Source organism: Sarcophilus harrisii, chromosome 4 (assembly GCF_902635505.1).
Source record: "Sarcophilus harrisii chromosome 4, mSarHar1.11, whole genome shotgun sequence".
NCBI lineage: Eukaryota > Metazoa > Chordata > Mammalia > Dasyuromorphia > Dasyuridae > Sarcophilus > Sarcophilus harrisii.
In genome coordinates, this window is record NC_045429.1 from 88,890,892 (window position 1) to 88,910,915 (window position 20,024).

Genomic DNA, 20,024 nt, shown 5'->3' on the forward strand with positions numbered 1-20,024 from the left:
ATTCATTAACAAAATCAAAAAACAAATAAAAGGCCACTTTGCATCTTACCAGGTGAAGATAAGACAAAGTAATGTGGATATTAAAATCAAAACTTGATTAAACATTGCCGATTGGGTCCGCTGAATGGCTCTATGAAGATCATTCTAAAATAAAAATAAAGAGGAATAGTTACTCTTGGCATACATTAAAATTACAACAGTTCATACAATATCTTACTTCCAAAATACAGACATTATTAAGATAATATTTATTTAGAGATCTCACTGTACCTCTACCATTTTTGCCTCTCTAATATTATAATTATTGTTTGGCCTAGACCTGAGACTTCCACTATAAGGAACTATTTCTTTGCCAATGCAGATCAGCAAATGTTCTGCAAATAATAAATAGACGTAAAAGGTCCCCTGGAGAATTGAGAGGCTAATTGATTTACTCAGGGTTACACATTAAGTAAGCAACATTGGCTTCACTTGAATACAAATTTTCTTATTTCAAAGGCCAGCTTTCTATAAACTGTGCTATGCAGTTTCTCAGATCTCATATATAGATAGCTGCTTTAGTTGTCATGACAACAAAAAGATGAGTAGCTGACAAATATTATCCCAGTTAGAAAATGAAGAATTCATTGATTCTATCATCAAAAAAAAAAAAAAGTTTGACAGTTTATATTCTGTTCTTTCCAAAACCCTCAGCATGTTTTTTGGTAACTCTTTGGGAATGACAGCTTCTTGTTGAACAAATGCTAATAGTAAGTCTTTCTTCTTTAAAAAAAAAAAACAAAAAGCCAAAGAAAGGGAGGGATAATGGCATGAAAATATATGATCAATTTAATATTTAATTACCATAATAGCCTGACAAGGAGAAATTAACTGATTATTTTAAAAACCTTATTTTAGGTATTGATTTAACCTCTTCTCCAATAGACTTCCTTTTTTAGAGAAAGCTCTTAAAATATAGTTAAGCTGACCGACTTGAATCTCATTTCTTAGCCTTACTCTGTTTTCCTTCTGGAAGAGAGGCTAATGAACAGAAAAAAAAAAAAAAAAAAAAAGGAATAAAAGATCATCATTAGCAGGGAGAAGCTAAGCACAAAAATATTTCCAAAATGGGTAATCTATACACAAATGAAAATTGGCTATATTACACCAACTATCTCTCCATTTTAATTTTAATCAGTAGGTTATTTTTTCCTTTTATGTAACTTTCCCAAGTAATTATTTGTAATGTGAGTTGTCAGAAGGTTATTTTGTTTCAAATGTAAATTTATGTAATCTGTATTTAGTGAAACAAATATTTCCCTTTTGACAATTAAAGACAGCCAAATGGCCCTGGAAAATATTCCAGTCAGTCACTCCCCTATTACATTATTTAATCATTGGCTAAGAGCTTACATGATACTCAAGTGACTGCAGATATTTTTTTAAAACATTTGCTCACTTATGAAAACCCAAATGTTCTCCAAAATGTTTTGACAGCCAAAACTTGTGTCAGAACACACTTGTTAGGATATGTATGAAACACGATTATCTTCCCCCACAAGATTTTATTTTCCAATGTGACCTTGGCCATGGTATTCTTATTTCTTCCTCATGATGGATATAACCCATTAATGAGCTGGATGCCACTAGGAAATTTCATTTGCTGTTTTCAGCTACCAAGCATTAGTTGCTTAAAATTTAAAAATAAAAAAGTCATTTAGTTAATTACTTTTGATATGTTTCTTAGATATTGTCCTACATCTATTTAGAGTCAAGCTTGGGTAAAAAGGCTACTTTAAAAAAAAAAAGTATCCATCATCACCCTCTTAATTCATTATTTCTTGCTCTTTTTCACTTTCACCTTCCCCCACCTTCCCCTTTTGAGCATTCCTTCTAGGATTCCAAGTTCCCAAAACAGAGTGAGTAGCAAACCAGAGGCCCCCAAAAAAGGTCTTAATCTTTTTCCAACAATTCTCCAACAAATTTCATGAAATCTTTTACTATATATAAACAAAGATGTTTGCTTATTTTCTAGATCTTCGTCACAAAACTACCAGATACTGAGTTTCAATACAAACTCTATAATTTAATACCTGTACGAGCATGGGCAAGGTACTGAATTGCTCCCAGACTCAATTCCTTCCTCTGAAATGAGTATATTATTATTCTTCCTTATTGGTATTTTTGTGAGGAAAATACATTATAACTCTGAAAGATCTATATAAATATAATAATTTTATTATAATTCCACTAAAATTATTAAATTCCTAGTATCTAAGAATATATTTTGGTTTTGGTTTTGGTTTTTGCTGAGGAAATTGGGGTTAAGTGACTTGCCCAGGGTCACACAGCTAGGAAGTGTTAAGTGTTTGAGGCCAGAATTGAAGTCAGATCCTCCTGACTTCAGGACTGGTACTCTATCCATTGCGCCATCTAGCTGCCCCTAAGAATATTTTATTGAGTACATAATTTTAGATGACCAAGAATGACAATATCTCATTAGTTTAGTAGCCTCTAAGATCATCTGAACTTTCAGTATTTTGCCACATTGGAATTCTATTGTGGTTGCAGACAATAGGAATGGGGAATGGGGAAAAACTTGGCAAAATCACTGATCAAGGACATTTTTATCTTAAGAACTCTTGCTTTCCTAATTATCTTTTTTACAAAACCTCATTTCAAGATACTGATTTTCTTTTATTTTTGTAAAGTAATTTGTATTCAACAGAAGATATGGAAAAAAACACAAAAAGTTCATTACAGTAGGAAATCCTTCATATTATATTTAAATTGAATGAATTTAGCATCAATAAATTATTTGTGAAGGGGGTATGGAAAAGCCAAAAAAGAACAACTAATAAAGCCCCATAAAAGAAGTTGCTAAATCATAATCTATTTGTTTTAATTTAAATAATAGTAGCAAATTTGAAATAATTTGTTTTAAAATCACAATTTCAATTTGTACTTACAATCATATTTTCCAAAGCATGTTTGGCAAGCCAACAATTTAGAAAGACGGGGATAAATAAGTTTCTTAAGGAAGGCCAGAATATCTGGAAAACAAATTAAAATTAAAATAATTATTGAGAGATAAAATGACATCAATTAGATTGAAAAGGTATTTCAATGCAAATATGGTTAAGATTTAAAAATTACACTAATAGAAGAGCTGTACAACTTGAAAGTACACCCCAAATACCCTGTACTTAATGTAACTAAAGAAGTAATGAGCAACAGATAAATGGCAGGTGCAATTAAATTTTGAAAATATTAACATCTTTTAAAATAGAAAGTGGAATACCATAGAAACACATACCAATAAATAATGAAATCTAACTAAATGAATTGTTCTACTAAGCATTCTCCATAGAAAGCTAAATAAACACTGGATATTGTTGTGTTACAAAAGGTAGCATTAGGAAATATGAGAGGACAAAGCCTGTATTGCCTCTGTATCTGGCCTTCAAGTATTTTAAAAGACTTTGAATTAGCCAATGCTCAATCAGTTATAAATCTAGACCACTCATTTAATTTAATAAAACTCCAGCTGTTTTGCTTATATCAGTTATTCAAAATGAAAAATGATCTGATCTGGGCAACAGCTGAAGAAGTTGTTCAAGAGTTTTATATTAATAAATAGATATGTAGCTTAGTCCAATTTAGGTCATGATTGAAAGAAGAAAAATAATATCACCTCTTGTTAAACTATTTCAAACCCTGAATTCATACAAAGTTGCTTTATAAAGAGACAATAGCTCATTTAAGCTGAAATACCCTTTTGTACATTGCAAAGTACATTGGAAAGGCCATATATTCATGGATAATTCTAGATGGAAAGAATTTCCAGGCAATTTCCTGGCAGCCTCTGTACTAGGTAGAGAATCCATTTCAGCAAATTATGTTGAACATCTAAAAATGCATAAATCAGTGTGATTTTTAATGCATAAGTTATTTAAGAAAAATCATCTTATTCTATCCATATAATTATTGCTATACAATATTCTTAAAATAAATGCAATTATTCCTGTTCTGCTACTGACCTTAGAACAAGATATTTAAGCATCAGTTTTTGTAAATTTACAGATTTAAACGTGTATAAATATGAATCAACCAACCATGAGCTTTGATCTGGAGTGCTTCATTCTGCAACTGTAGGCAGTATCCCCATTGGTTTTAATTTAATCATTTAATCATATATTGCATATATATATATCTTTTTAATTGGTATCCAGTCATCCAAAATATTTAACTTATTTATTAGTAATTTTTATCCTTAAAGTCTTAATTGAACTGAAATGACATGTAGTTTTTCTTTGTTTTAGCAGACTTACTGAGATGATGAAGGGGACAGCATTAATGATTTCCAGGATGAAAGGTATGCGTAAAATCTGCTCCCAAATATTTCCCTTTTAAGAAAAAAAAATAGAAGAGAAGAAATGTATACTTAATCCTATCAAGAAAAGAAAAATGACTAAGTATTGGCCTTTCTCTGGCTGCAACAATGTACATGTTAATAAGATGCAACATTTTTTAGAACTTGAAGTATACCAGCAACTAAATTTTTGAGTCCCTTATAAGCAAAAATTTCTGCAAAATTAAGAAATTAATTCATATTAATGAGAATATATTAATGCTATTTTTATTGTACAACTTTTATGGGCACAAAATTATAGATTAGAAATTTGTCTTACTGGTGGCAATTCCAAAATTTTATTTAATGAAAAACTGCATTGAAAATACACAAAATAATCTGTCCTTTTTTTTCAAATCCCATGAATTGAAAACATTCAAAGATAGCTATTATTTCTCTAATACTATTGTCTCTTCTAAGCTGTCCCACTTAGATATTTCATAGATATTAGAACATATTGATATATTCTATTTCTAAGTCCTTCAATGTGCTGGTAGCTCTTTTCTAGATGCCTGATTTTTTGATTCTCAGATTTGAACACAATACTCTTTATATGATCAAAGACATTACACAATTTATGAGAATTGATTTGAAAATCTTGGAGTACTATATAAATATCAGTTATTATTTTTGTTTGATTTTTATATTTTAATTGGAACCTATATTTCCTTCCTTATTATACAACTTTAGGAATGGAAACTACACTGTTGTAGCCCAGCAACTCATCGATAATTTATAATCTCAAAGAGTGACTAAGGGTCCTGAGATTAAGTGATTTATTCATAGGCATGGTGTTAATATGTGTCAGAATACTAACACCAATTCTAGACTCCAGTTCTTTCTGATTCTAAGTCTAGCAATCAATTCTCTATGCATTTATGTCTTTATAATTATAATTATTATTATACTAAGTATTAATAAATATTTTATACTTAATAAATTAATTAATAAGTATATATTAAATTAATAAATACTAAATAAATATTATCATTATTATTTGCTTGGTCTATATTAGATACAATAATTGTTTATCTTTGCTGATGTGTTGATTAATCTGGGTATTACATCAGTTAATTTCAGTTAATTCACATAAATTTATGTCCTTAATTTGAACTGCTAAATTCTTGAAATTAAAGGCAGACTTTCACATTTACCCATATGAACCATAGAACTATCAATTACCACTTGAAATTATTAAAATGAAACAAATAGTTACTAATATAAAAATATTAATCTAGCAATGACAAATTGCTATTAGAATTTTTTGGTGAGCAAAACAATTACTAGAGATTTAATAAAATTTTATTACATAATGACTTTTTAAATTAATTCTGAATGATTTCATGTCTGGCATGGTGTCCAGTGCTTAGGGTGGTGCATTGCTGTAGTCTAGTAGAAAGGGTGCTAGCTTTGGAATCATATAAACTGGCTTCAAATCTCACTTTGGATCCTGTACATAGGACCCTAGTCAAGTCACCAAAATTTTCTATAGTTCAATTTATTTATCTATAAAATTTAGTTGGACTAAAAGACCCTAAAATTTCTAGATTATTATTCTACATCTAAAACATACCTAATAATTCCAGGAAGTTTTACTTATTTGATAACACTCTTCAAATCAAGAATAAACTGAACTGCTGAAAATTCTGGTTTAGTGATGTGTACTTTGCAAGGAAAATGTATAGATAACTTCCCAATAATGTACATCTAATTCTACACTTGGGACATGTTAGCTTTTACAAACTTCTGATGCATTCTCATCATGAATCTACATGAATGACAAAAGAATAACTTAGAAGACTTAATAAAGTAAATGAGACAATCACATCAACCTCCATTTGGAAACTTACAAGATTTAGTCTCAGAATAAATAGCCTTGTGCTGGTAAAATGACAAAAGGTCAAACGACATGACCATGGAAAAAAGAATGACAGATTACACTGATTCTAAGAAGCAGGAATGTCACAGTTGATAGTTACTGAATTTTATCTGGTATCTTTTTTTTTTTCTTATTCGCACAAAAAATGAATATATCTATGAGACCTGACAAGATGGTGGAATAAGTTACACTTGGTCCTGAATCACCTGCATTAATACAGAAACCCAAAAAAGAATCAAATAAGGTAATGATCACAGTAAGTAGAATGTTTGATGATAATTTCATCTTTCCATCATTTGCTTTGCCATATCACTCCTAAACCATTATTCTTCACCATCACCAAGAATTCCAATCCCTTTTCTCCTCCATACTTTTCTAGGCCATAATTACTGTTCTGGCTATACTGATCTCTCTTCCTAAAATCAAACTCTGCATGGACCATTTCAACTCTTCATTATTCTCTATTTTCCTTTTCCTGTCACAGAAAATGCCACCCCAAATGCCTACACAGGATTATCCACAACATATAATTAATTCCTTCCTTCTTATATGCATGCTGCTGGAAGGAACTATATAAATCATGGAACCATATTGACTGGATCTACAACAAATCTGCAAGTTTACTAAAGTGGTCCTTCATGGTAACAAGCAATCCTGCTATGTCTTCCAAATTCTTTATCTATCCTAATGATCAAAACTTCTGTTCTTAACCTTTTCTTTCCTCACTCCTGCCATATTATTCCTCCTTCTACCCCTCAACTATCAAACTTATCTCATACTTTACTGAAAAATAAAATACGGCTACTTAAAGAGAGCTCCATTTATTCCTTTTCTTTTCATCTCTAGCATTATCTCCTCCTTTACTCTAGTTGATGTTGAAGAGGAGGCCCTTATTCCTGCCAACACCAACTTTTCTATATACATATGTGACCTAAAGACTCATTCTTTCCTCTCCTTTCTGGTATAATTCTCTATTCTCATTCTCTCTCTCAATCTTACTTCTGCCTTCAACTGATCTCTCGCCTCTAAATTTGTAAAAAATAAAATAAAATAAAATAAAATAAAATAAATTTCTTTATTGGTTCTCCTGCTACTTGTCTGAATGATTCTTTTTCAATCTCTTTTGCTGGGCTTCATCTATGTCACATTCACTTTGGGTATATCCAAACCTCTGTTCTGGCCTTGCTCTCATTTCTCTCTTTAACTCTTTTACTTAAAAAATCTCTTCAGTTTCCATGGTTTTAATGATGTTAGACATGGATGATTCCTAACTCTCTAGCCTACTCTACTATTAAGTTTTAGTTCTTTACCATTAGCTCCCTTTTTATATTTAGTGCTGAATGTCCCCCAGGCATTCCAAACTCAACATGTCAAAATAACAAATGAATTATATCTTCTGCCAAACCACTTCAGTCAAAATTTCAGTCACCCAGGTTTCAAACATTGGTACCATTTTTGATTCTTTACTTTGACTAACAACACACATCAGTTGTCAAAATTTTAAAAATTTATTCATTACAGTATCTCTTGGATATGTTCCTTTTCCCCCATTGACATAGACCCAATCGTAGTTCTGTCCCTAATGCCATTAGTCTCAGTGTCTCCTTATTGCTATTAACATCAAATATAAATTAATCTGACATTTATAGTTATGCACAATCTGACTGTTCCTATCTTTTTAGTCTTCTTACATCCAACTTTCCTGCCCACACCATATGACAGTACTTTTAAACTCAATGTGTCCACACATAATGCCCCCCCCCTCTGAATTTACATTTACTTCCTCCCACCTCCCTATTCCTGGGATACAAGGTCCTCTCTATAGAATATGCATTACATACGAATATAACTAACCACAAGTAACAGCCTTCCATGAAAATAATTTCAACTTAAGCCTTGCAGAGACAATATACTGAATGCTGAAGTTTACTTGGTTTTATTCACTTCAACTTTAGAAGATAATATTAGATGAAAAGTTCTCAGTTGCTCCAAGTCTCCACTTGGGAAAAATTCCTAATACCCAAACAATACCTACCTTTTTTTTAACTTTATATTTTATATCTATCTCTAATTAATCCTGGACCTTTTATTGTTAAGTAAAATTCAATTCCCTGTAAAACTGGGAAAATATGTGTAAAGAAGTAAGAAATATTTCTATTATAGTATCTCAAGATAGACAAGTATCAGGAGAGAAAATTAAAGAAAGATCCAAATTTTTCTTAGTAACTCCCTCAGATTAAATCATCTTTATGATTCTTACACAGCAAAGCACTGTCCTCAGAATCTCTCTTCTCTACCATAGCTCAGTCTTCCCTTAATTCTATACTTACTCTTTCCTCTAATATCTGCATCTATCTTTTGTACAAAGTGATTAGAAAGATCTTTTAATCAATGGGTTTAATTGATTTGTTTACATATAAAGGCCTTGGACACTCAGATCTAATGCATTTTTTTATAACTTTTCCCCGGGGCCAAATGCAATGTTTTGGGCCCCAATTCTTACACATGTAAATAATGAAAAACAATATTTTTAAAGATTAGGACCACATCTGTAATATCACAATTACTGGGAACTCCCAGCTATGTAAATTCTCTTAACCAAGAAATGTGAGCACTTTGTCTGCAACTTAAAATCTTAAAGAATTTCCTAAATAATTAAAAATTTAAGTGATTTGTCCAGGGTTACTGAGCCAGTATCTGCCAAATGGACATTTCACTTCCAAGTCGGGTCTTTCTGAAGAATGGAATAATAATGTACATACTATATTTTTCTGTTAATGCATATAGAAAAAAATCCTTTGACAATATGCAACATTATTTTTTGAAAACCCCAAAAAGTATAGGCATTAAAGGGCCTCTTCTTAATATCATCAAAAGAATTTATCAAAACCAAGAGTTGGCTCTATTTGCAACATAGAAACACTTAAAACTTCCTCCTTAAGTACAGGAATAAAGAAAGGATTCCTGTTTTTTCTTTCATTATTTGATGTTATTCTAGAAATTTAACTATAATAATAAAAGAATAAATTAAGGGAATAAACACTGAAAAACAAGAGAGATAAACATTTCTATTCACAGAAGTAAGATTTTTATTTTGGAACACTCCAGAAAAAAAAAAAAAACCCTTAAAAAACATTCCAGATGATTGAATCCAGGAAAGTAAAAGTAAGACGTAAAGTATAATGCATATTCATATGAATCACCATACTTTCTATATATTACTAATAAAAACAATGAAAACAGTTGAAATAGAAAACATTCAAAATTTCTGAGATGCATAAAATATCTATAAGTTAACATATGAAGAAATGTTCAAAACTTAGACAAGTCTACTAAAAGAAAAATTCAATGATTTCTTAGTTGACAAATCAAATGGCTTTTCCTCATGTTTTATCTTTCTTGATCTTTCTTCTTCCTTTGATATTATTTGTGATCCTATTCTCCCTGATACTATTTTCTCAAAGATTTTTTCTTTTGTTTTGCATTTTTGTGTTTTGTTGTTGTTTGACAAGGCAATTGGGATTGACTTTCCCAAAGTCACAAAGCTAATAAGTGTTGTGTTAGAGGCCAGTCTTGAACTCAGGTTCTGGTACCTTAGATCCCTTGCACATCTAATTGCTCCCTCTTTAGGTTTTTATGACATTGTTCTCTACCTGATTCTCTCTACTTTGTTTATCTTTCTATCTTTTAGCCCTAATCTCCTCACTTTATTTAGTTATTTGCATGCCATTTTCCTCATTAGAAGAAGAGCTCCTTGAACAGGTTTTTGGTTTATTTGTATGTCTTCCTTTGTAACCCAAGCACTTAGCACAGTGACTGGATAAAGTAGATACCAAGTAAATGTATATTGACCAGGTTGTGAAATAACCAGAAACAAACAAGTGGTCATTAATTTGAAACTTCCTGAAGAAATTATAATATATGAATGTAATGATATTTGTTGCTCCTCACAAAATGATGAATATGCAAAACTTATAGAAACACAACACAATTTTTATGAACAGTTATAGAACAAATAAAACTTAGTCAGAATAACATTCAATATTTACAATTCCAACAAAGTTGTAAATGAAAATAACTGTAATATGCAATTGAATGCAGATTACATAGTTGCAAATAGATAGTTGATAATAAGTATCTCTCTCCATTCTGGAAGCAAGATTAAGGAAAGTGGGGCACAGTAGAAAGAGGTTATTTATGTTAAATGGCACATACATTATTAGACCTGGTCAATCAATGGGATAGTTTTCTTAATTGTTTTTCTTTATTACAGTTATTAGACTAGGAATCATAGAATCATAAATTGAGAGCTGGAATGATCCTTTGAATTGATCTAATTCAACTCTTTTTGTTTTACCATTGAGGAAATGAAGTCTCAGGAATTTGGGATAATGGTATACTTGAAATATTCTTTGAAACCTTCTACTCAAACTCTCTTTGTTTTTTTCACTGAACAAAAGTTCCATGGACTTTAAGTAGGATAAGTAATTAGGACGAGTGATAAAATCATACTTACAACTGTGTTGATTATATATTGGAAAATGACTATAGCATTTTTTTCTTTTTCTTTTCTTTTTTTGGGAGGGGTTGGGGGGCTGAGGTAATTGGGGTTAAGTGACTTGCCCAGGGTCACGCAGCTAGGATGTGTTAAGTGTCTGAGACCACATTTGAACTCAAGTCCTCCTGAATTCAGAGCTGGTACTCTATCCACTGTGCCACCTAGCTGCCCCTATAGCATTTTTAAAAGCATCAATAAATCTGAAAATGAAGAAAAGAATAAGGTATAGAACTAAATAAAATATCACATGCTCCATATCTCAATCTCTTTCAGAACTTTTCAAATAATATTCAATAAAAATAAACATATCTCAATTTATAACAGATATTATGTAAAGCATCAATGAATTTTTTTATTCTTTATTTTTGGTTTGGTATTTGTGGTTAAGTGACTTGCTCAGGGTCACACAATTAGTAAGTATTAAGTGTCTGAGGCTGGATTTGAACTCAAGTACTCCTGATTCTAGGGCTGGTATTCTATCCACTGTGCTATCTAGCTGCCCCTTATCATTGAATTCTCAATGTTGGGTATTTCAAAATTACAAAATATATTTAAAATTATGAGTAGAACTGTTTAAACATTAAAATATATCATGTCTCTTTCTCTTTAAGTCAATTCAGAAGCCACATAAATATGAAACAATTCAATCATCCTACAAACATTTAGTAACATTTGGTTAATTAAAATATTAAGAACAATGTAATATTTCCCAACTTTTATGTACTTACTACAAAGAGAAATGAAAGGTTTCTTTTAACATTTTGCTAATGTAAGTAGAAAATTTTTCAATTATTGTTTGAGAGGTGGAGACATAAAAGAGATGAGGGGTATCTCAATTATTTAGACAAACATTTACACTGTTAATTTCACTTTGGCTCTGTAAATTGGCTGAAAAAGAATACATAATATGGAAATTACAGCAATAAAAGAAAATTAGGATGACGTTCTTGGGGAACAGGGCTTTGGGAGGGGGAATATATAAGAAATTACATCTTAAATTCCTTTCTATGTAAGTAGAAAATTTTAGATCAAAAACGACACATGAAGGAATATCAATCCCACAAGTAAAAATAATAGATTTCATGTTGAAATTTACCAAATCAAACCCCTTTATTTCAACATAAAAATGAACTAATTTGCTAGGAGATCTTTATTTTTCCTATGCAAAATATATTGCATAATAAGATACAGCATGTTATAATTAAAATATCCATGGAAATGGGAGTCACGAGACATGGTTCTGCTTAATGGCTCTCTGATACTGTTGTCACTTCTATTCCTTGGGTCTCAGTTTTATCATATGTCAATTGAGGTAGCTGGGACAAGGGAATATGTTCTAAAATCCCATCTAGATATTATCTAAGATTCTAGGAAATATAAGAATTTATTTTGCAATTCACTAAATCGGATCCCAATTTAGCTACATACATATATATATATATATATATATATGTATATATATATATATATATATACATATATATATATATATATATAATTCTTAAAAAGTTGCATCTGAGTAGTTAGGACTTGTGGTCATGCAGTTAATAATTGTCAGAGGCAGAAGTGAACCCAGATTTATTCCTTCCATTCCAGTACTCCTTTAATCAAGCAATATTGCCTGATTCTCTAATTCTCTAATTGCCAACTAATCTAAAGGTACTCTGCTAAAGGAAATAAAAATTCAGCACAGAATTACTTCTTACATACAAGAATAAAAAGTTAACAATAAGGATTACCAGCACTTTTTCTAATAGGAATATTTAATTAAAGAAAATTGAGGGAGGGATTCTGGATCATCTAAACAAGATGAAAGATAGCATTTTCTCTGATCCCCATAATTCTTACAACTCTCTGAAACAGAAATTATGTGTCAAAGATAAAGAAATTACAGCTGTCTCCATGTTCCAAGCCACCCACTTATTCAAAGGGAGATTTTATTAAATTATGAACTGAAATTAATTGACCTCACCTCAGTACCCCTCTATTCCCTTGTAATGATCCAGCAGTCCCAAAGACAATATACAAAGACCTTCGACAAAACCCATTCACACATTCCTGTTTCCTCTTATTGTTTCTAGCACCATAAAGAACCAGGATCTTATCACATCCCTTCAGGAGCAAAGTTTGGAATGAAGTTAGGGTGTAGCAGAATAAGTAAATGGAGAGGGAGAATATTGAGTAAAACTGTAATAACAGTGCTGCAAAGTTCTGAACTGCCAGTGCCATAGTACACAGCCTTATAGCAACAGAATAATAGCTCTCTGAACTTCCAGTGCTATGCAAGAGAACTAAGGAACAAAGAGAACATGAAGAGTCACCAGACAGGACACTGTGCATAGGATTTTGTAGCACTTTATTAAATGGGAAAGAGAAAGTAGAGTCTTCAACTGCTGCCAGTTCTAACCACCAAAAGGTCTTTTGAAGCAGATACTTAGGTTAGTGAATAGTGAATTTCAGATTATTCAATATGGGAAGAGGTTGAGGTATTTTGAGATTCATCTAACAAAGAAATCACCATCAAAATAGAGTCAGAAAAAGAATTAGGAAAAATGGCTGGGGAAGGGAAAGTGGAAGGGAAGTGCTAGAGGGAAAGAACCGACTAAAACTAAATAAAAACATAAACCAATAAATCAAGATGGAAAAAACTAACAACAGGAGAAAATATGCTCTCCGGGTCTAATAAATTAACTGAAGCAACTATGAATCAATGCTAAAAAATAAAGAAGTGTTATTCAACATTTGATGAGACAGAAAAATCCTGTGGAACATGAGAACATGGAACTATAACATGTTGTTCCTGAAAGGTTCAAAAGAGAAATGAAAATTTGTGACAGGAGAATTTATGTCCTGCACACCAAAAACAAAAAGAATAATAATAAAACTGGAATCTGAAATAGCAAGCTTCACCTAAGAAACAAAGGAGAAAGAATAGATTAGGAATGCAAATTATATACAATTGAAAGACAATTGAGAAAAAGAAACCTAGATAGAAAGACAATCTAGAAAAGAAAAAAATTAAAACATGTTCTCTATGTAAGGAATACATACTATTCTGGAAGGCAGTATATAATAAGGATAATGTTAGGATCATAGTCTTTCCAGAAGAACAGAGTATATAAAAGCTAAAAATCCAAAGACATATAGTGGTTAAATTTTTTGAAATAAGTTCTTCAAACAATCATGAAAAAGAACTTTGAATACCAAAGGAAAGTAAAATGAAATAGTTCAAGATCATGCTGCACACACTAGAAAATAAGGTATGGAATGGAATGGCATGTTCCAAAAGCAATGGAACTCAAGATGCAATCCAGAGTAACCTCTCCCATGAATCTAATTTTCATTATATATAAAAAAGATGGAGTTTAATAATAAAGAGATATTGAAAACATTTTAAGAAACCAAATCTCAAACTATTTTATATAGCAGCAGTTGTCAAAAACCATCTAGTATTGGTTAAAAATACAGAGATCTATATCAGTGGAAAAGGATAAATAGAGGAGAATTAGAAACAATAGTACCAAAAAAAATGCAATGTACTCAATGACCCAGTTTTTTATAATGGAGAAAACATAAATTGGTTAGGAAAAAAGAACCTTATTTGATTAAAAAATGTTAGGAAAATTAGAAGGGAGTTTGGGAGAAATTGAATTTATTCAACACCTTATTCCATAATATATTTTAAATAGATATGCAAAGTAAGATTAAAATTATGCTATAAAAATTGAATAGAAACATCATATACTTCTCACAATTAAAAGACAGATAGAACTACAAAATTTAGAAGATTTTGATTACTTGAAATAGAAAAATTTCTTTAAAGACAAAATCAATGTCCCTAGAATAAGAAAAGAAGTGGTTGAATGGAAGGGAAATTGTATCAAACTTCTCAGACAAGATTTTAACATTCAAGATATATACATGCATCTACATATATGCATACATGTAAATATCTTACACACAAATGTATGTTTGTATTCATATAACTGTATATCTATATACACATAAAAATGAACCTAATAACCATTCCCCAGTAGGTGAGTGTCCAAAAAATATGAAAAAAATAGTTCTCAAAAGAATTACAAAGTATTCAAGACCACAACAAAAGATGATTTTTCATGGCTAATAATAGTAAAGCAAATCAAAACAACCCTGAGATTTTACCTCACACTTGCCAGTGAGGGGGGGAAAGACAAAAATATGGCAATTATCAATGTTGGAGGGGGGTTTGGCATGGTAGGCAGAATAATATATAGTTACTACAGGTATAAAAAATGGCATAGCCATTTTGGTAAACAGTTTGGAAATAAGCAAATAAAGTAACTAAAACTGTCGTATCTCTTTGAAACAGTCATAATTACTAAGCTTATCTCCCAAAGCAACACTAATAAGAAATAAGTACCCAAATACTCTAAACTATTTATTAATAGTACTTTTTTGTGATAACTAAAAATCAGAAACAAAGTTGATTCCCATCAACTGGAGACTAAATATATTGTGGTACATAAGCTTAATAGAAAATACTGTGCTCTAAGAAACAATGGGGATGAATGCATAGAAACACAGAAAGATCAATATGAACTGACAAAAACTGGAGTGCACCCAAGACTATAAATACAGGAGCCTCAGCAATGTAAATAGAACTAAAAACCAAAAAAAAAAAAAATTTTGAGTAACTGTCAAAAAATTATAAAACTCAAGAAAGAATGAATGAAGAGATATGAGGATATTTTCCCAATCAACTCCTCTGTGGAGGTAGGAGGTACATAGATCTTACACATAGCACATGTTTTTGGATTTTTTCAATGTACTGATTAATGACAGTACTAAAAACAGAGGAATCTATTTTTTTTCCTCTCTAAAAAGTACTATTTTCCTTTCTAAAAAATACTATATGGGTTGACCTTCTGGTAGTAAGAATGAGCCATACTTGTAATAATGATGATGATGATGTGAGAAATACAAGATTTAAGTAAAACCTTATTTAAATAAAATACAGAAAATGAAAGATTTATAGGAAAAGTGTTCATGTAACTTAGCTTCTTTAATGTAGTGATATACAGGAAATATTTTTCAGAATTCTATTGCTCTCAATTTTTTTGTTTTTGCTTTCTATGTTATAGGTGTTTATGCATATTTATAAATAGAAGTAATTTTTGGAAGCAAGGATCCAGAGATTATTTATGATGACAGCTGAAGGTGATCATAACTGGTACATTTTGCATACTAAGTATAAATATAAATGAAACAGCAAATGAAGACAAATTTTCATTAATGGCAGAAAGCCCAAAACTATTTGCTTTTTTTTAAATTCTAGGTTCATGTGTTACTAACTCTGAAATAAACTCTAAATAAATATGCAGATTTCTCATTTCATTATCAATAGAACTCTAAGTCTTCAAAGAAAGGTAAAATAATGAATAATGATACAGCACTGGACTTGGAATCAAGACAATATAAGTTCCATTCTCACTAATATCACTGCTATGTGATCATTGTCAAGTCACTTAAATACTCCTTCAATCTCAGTGAAAAATAATACCTGTATCATTTACCTAATAGTGACTTTTTTGTGACTCTCAGATGATATGAAATATATAAATTGTTTGGCATACTTTGAAATGCTACATAAATATCAGGCATTATTGGCACTATGGCTTAATAGTCAGTAACCTGGCCTCAGAATCTAGAAGGCCTGAATTAAAATCCCCTTTTAGACCAGTCAGATTGTATTGCCTTAAGCATGTCACTTCAGCTTTGTTTTCCTTGGGAAACTATCTTAGACTATAAACTATAGAACAGGTACTACTTTGCATTGGTAGAAGACATCCTCTAAAAATAGTCATTATAAAATTAGAAATAATAGTGAATTTTATTTTTGAGATTAGAAAGCCATCAATTTGCATATAAGAAAGATGAAAGTAATCATTTATTAAACATGTTATATGCCAGGCATCGTATTGAATGCTTATTAAATATGTAATTTGAGCCTCACGACAGCCTTACACACAAATAAATAGTGGGTGCTTTTATAATCTCTATTTTATAGGTGAAATTGAGGCAGAGAGAATCACGCAGAATGTAATGTCTGAGACCAGATTTGAACTCATCTTTCTGAGTTCAATCTCAGTGTTCTATGCACTAAACTACTTTATTGCCTAAACAGAGAGAAGCACATAAATAAAGTGGAATGTAGGCTTCTTAAGTACAGACTTTTTAAAAAATTTATATCTATTGCCAAATACATAATAAATGAAACTAGTAAACAATAAATAAACATTTTCTGAATTTAATTGAAAAGTCAAAAGAGATTTGATATTGACACTAAATATCAGAACCTTCAGGGAAAGCCAGTATAGAATACACAAAAAAAATTAACACAATTTCTAGTGTAAGAATAATTATGTAATCCATGACATCTTTTATTTAGACTTCAAAGAGGCATAACTGTATTATGATCTAACTTCTTTGTCTTTCAAACTATTAGTGGCCATTAATAAATTAAAGCATCTGAATGTTAGAAGTATATTGAACTTTTGCAAATTCAGGATGTCTCCTCTAGATATTCTATTTCTTTTTGAATGACGATATTTCTAAGCCACAGCTAAAGGAAGAATGTTTTAGGAGCAGAAAACCCACATTTAGTATTAGAGGTGATGGGTTTGAATCTCAGCTCTACTCTTTTCAACACCTTTATTGTATTTAATGACTACACCTCAGTGTGCTCATTGAAAACTTAAAGGGATGGCTTAGTTAGCCCATTCAGTTCCAAAATCTAGGATATGGGAGAGGGAAGAGAAATCTAGGCATTAGGGCTTGACCACATAAGATATCCAAAGAATGATAAGTCAATACTACTACTATCTTTTAAGGGAAGCCCTGAAATTTGATATATTTGTCAGTACATGTGAATTCAACTGTCTACTTATTATCTGGCCTGCTAAAAGACTTCTTATGTCTCAAGTCTCTCCACATTTTAATGCTCCTTTCAAAGAGCTGACAAAAAAAAAATTCCCTTAAACTGAGGTCTAATCATATAACTTTAGTACTCCAAAATTGATTTTCAGGATCAAATCAAAATTATTTTGCTTGGCATTTAAAGCTCTTTGCAGCTTGGCTCCCAAATATCTTTCCAGCCTAATTATACATAACCCTTCATGTACTCTTTGCTTTATCAACTGACTTTGCTGTGATTCCTCACAATTACTCAATCACCTGTATCTTTGACTTTGCATTGACTGCTCCCCATGCCTAGAGTTTGCTCCTTCCTCTTCTTTGTCTCTTAGGATCCCTTGTTGCCAAATTCAGCTCAATTACCATCTTTTATATGAAACCTTAGCTGATAACCCCATGCCCCCTCTACTAGTATCTTCTTTCAAATGATTAATGTATATTAATTTTATTTATGCTCCTTCCATCATGGAAAAGATACATTTTATACCCCTTATAGGGGTAAGAAGTTTTTCATCCACAAGATCCAGCATGGTGCCTGACACATAATAGGCATTTAATATTTTTGATTGATTGCTTATACCAAATCAAGTCAGTATTTATTCATATGTATCTATAGGAAGAAATTTTTGGTGGGAAAGGTTGTGCAGGGGTCCTTAAACTACAGCCGCAGACCAGATGCAGCAGCTGAGGACATTTATTCCCCTCACCCAGGACTATGAAGTTTCTTTATTTAAAGGCCCACAAAACAAAGTTTTTGTTTTTACTATACTCCAGTCCTCCAGCAATCTGAGGGACAGTGAACTGGCCCCCTATTTAAAAAGTTTGAGAACCACTGTATAGGAATTGATGCAGAATCACTAAATTTACATGTTGTTCTTATTGGTGGTGTTTCTGTTTTGTGTGCTCAATTTTAAAAACAACTATGTTAAACTTATGAAAGTAATTCTGTGGAAGAGGGGGACCTATCATTAAATAGATAGAGAATTCCAAAGTTGTAAACTTTTTTCACTTAAAGATAGGGCTCAGATAGCTCTACTAAGCCTAAATTTTGATAGCAACAAAACTTAACCAATTTGAGAATTCCTTATCACTTCCCATTCCTGAAAACCTTAGTATTTATTCTCTCTCACTTCCATATCAAATCTATATTTTCTATTCCACTTCTTAACCTACAGCACTTCCTCTATTTCCAAATCTCTATCCAAATTCATCTCACACAATACTTCCATGTAAACCTTATCCTTGTTGTAAGGCTTAGAATTGTTGTAAGGAAAGAACATAAGGGAAAAATGAACTTGTGTCACAGGAGCAATGCCAGTTAAGCCCCATTCAACTCTGGTTTTATTTTTAAATGGCAGGAGATAATTAATTATAAATGCCATGGTATTGCAATGGAAAATTAATTTGAATACTGTTTTTTAAATTGACATTTTAAAGTAGGGCTGTGAATTCTGTAAAATGTGCCAATGTTAATTTCATGTTGCCTTTGAGCTGGTAAGGTAGATAAAACATTTTCATAAATTTAGATTAATGTTCAGGCCAGATTCTCTTTATACAGGCCATTTTTGATGATTTATACTAATGCAAGAGTTCTAAATTATTTAAAAATAAAAAAAAATCTCTTTATTCTCTTTAACTGATTTTGAATTAAAATTCCTTCCCAATTTAGGTTATTCTTGAGTCTAGCAGCTAACTGGTAAAAGTTTTACTTCCTTTAATTTTGTTTAATATTATTTCTTGTTTCACTGAAGTAGAGAAGTCCTTTTTTCCTTCAAACCTTGGAGGATATGTTCTACATATTCAAAAAGCTATCATTTTCTAGATAATAGATAGAGGACTAAAAGATGAAGGTATATTATTCACCTTTGCTCAAAAAAAGTTTGGACCTTTCCATACCTCTAGTCAAGCCATGATTCAGCTCTCATCCTACTCCTCATTCATGTGGGATATCCATTGTTCAACTTCATATGATAATAACCAAATTTTCATTTAATGGTACTACAAAGAATTGACTAGAAGTTGATAATAATCATCTAAAGTTAGATATTATTGATGAGTGGGACTGATTGAATGAAGTATTTCTCAGTATTGTCACATGATCCCTGTTCCCAGAACTTTGGACCTTGGGAGGTCATTTGTTCTCTGGAAGAATGGACTTTGAACTTGAAGATGCAAGAAGTTGTAGGAAGTGACATGACCTGTGGGAGGCAGCCAGCATTAGTGATCATTGGCTAAGGATGGAT

The 20,024-nt window shown here is 31.3% G+C and overlaps 1 protein-coding gene across 2 annotated transcripts in view; it reads right to left on the bottom strand.

The window, feature by feature from the left end:
• KCNT2 (potassium sodium-activated channel subfamily T member 2) overlaps positions 1–20,024 on the bottom strand; it is a 542,167-nt gene that overhangs the window by 316,109 nt on the left and 206,034 nt on the right. For both annotated transcript variants that reach the window (XM_031937081.1, XM_031937080.1), the window contains exons 6-8: positions 4,311–4,385; positions 2,949–3,032; positions 50–144 (exon numbers count right to left, since the gene is read on the bottom strand). In XM_031937081.1, coding sequence (XP_031792941.1) covers positions 50–144; positions 2,949–3,032; positions 4,311–4,385 — 254 coding nt within the window. The remainder of the gene's footprint in view (positions 1–49; positions 145–2,948; positions 3,033–4,310; positions 4,386–20,024) is intronic.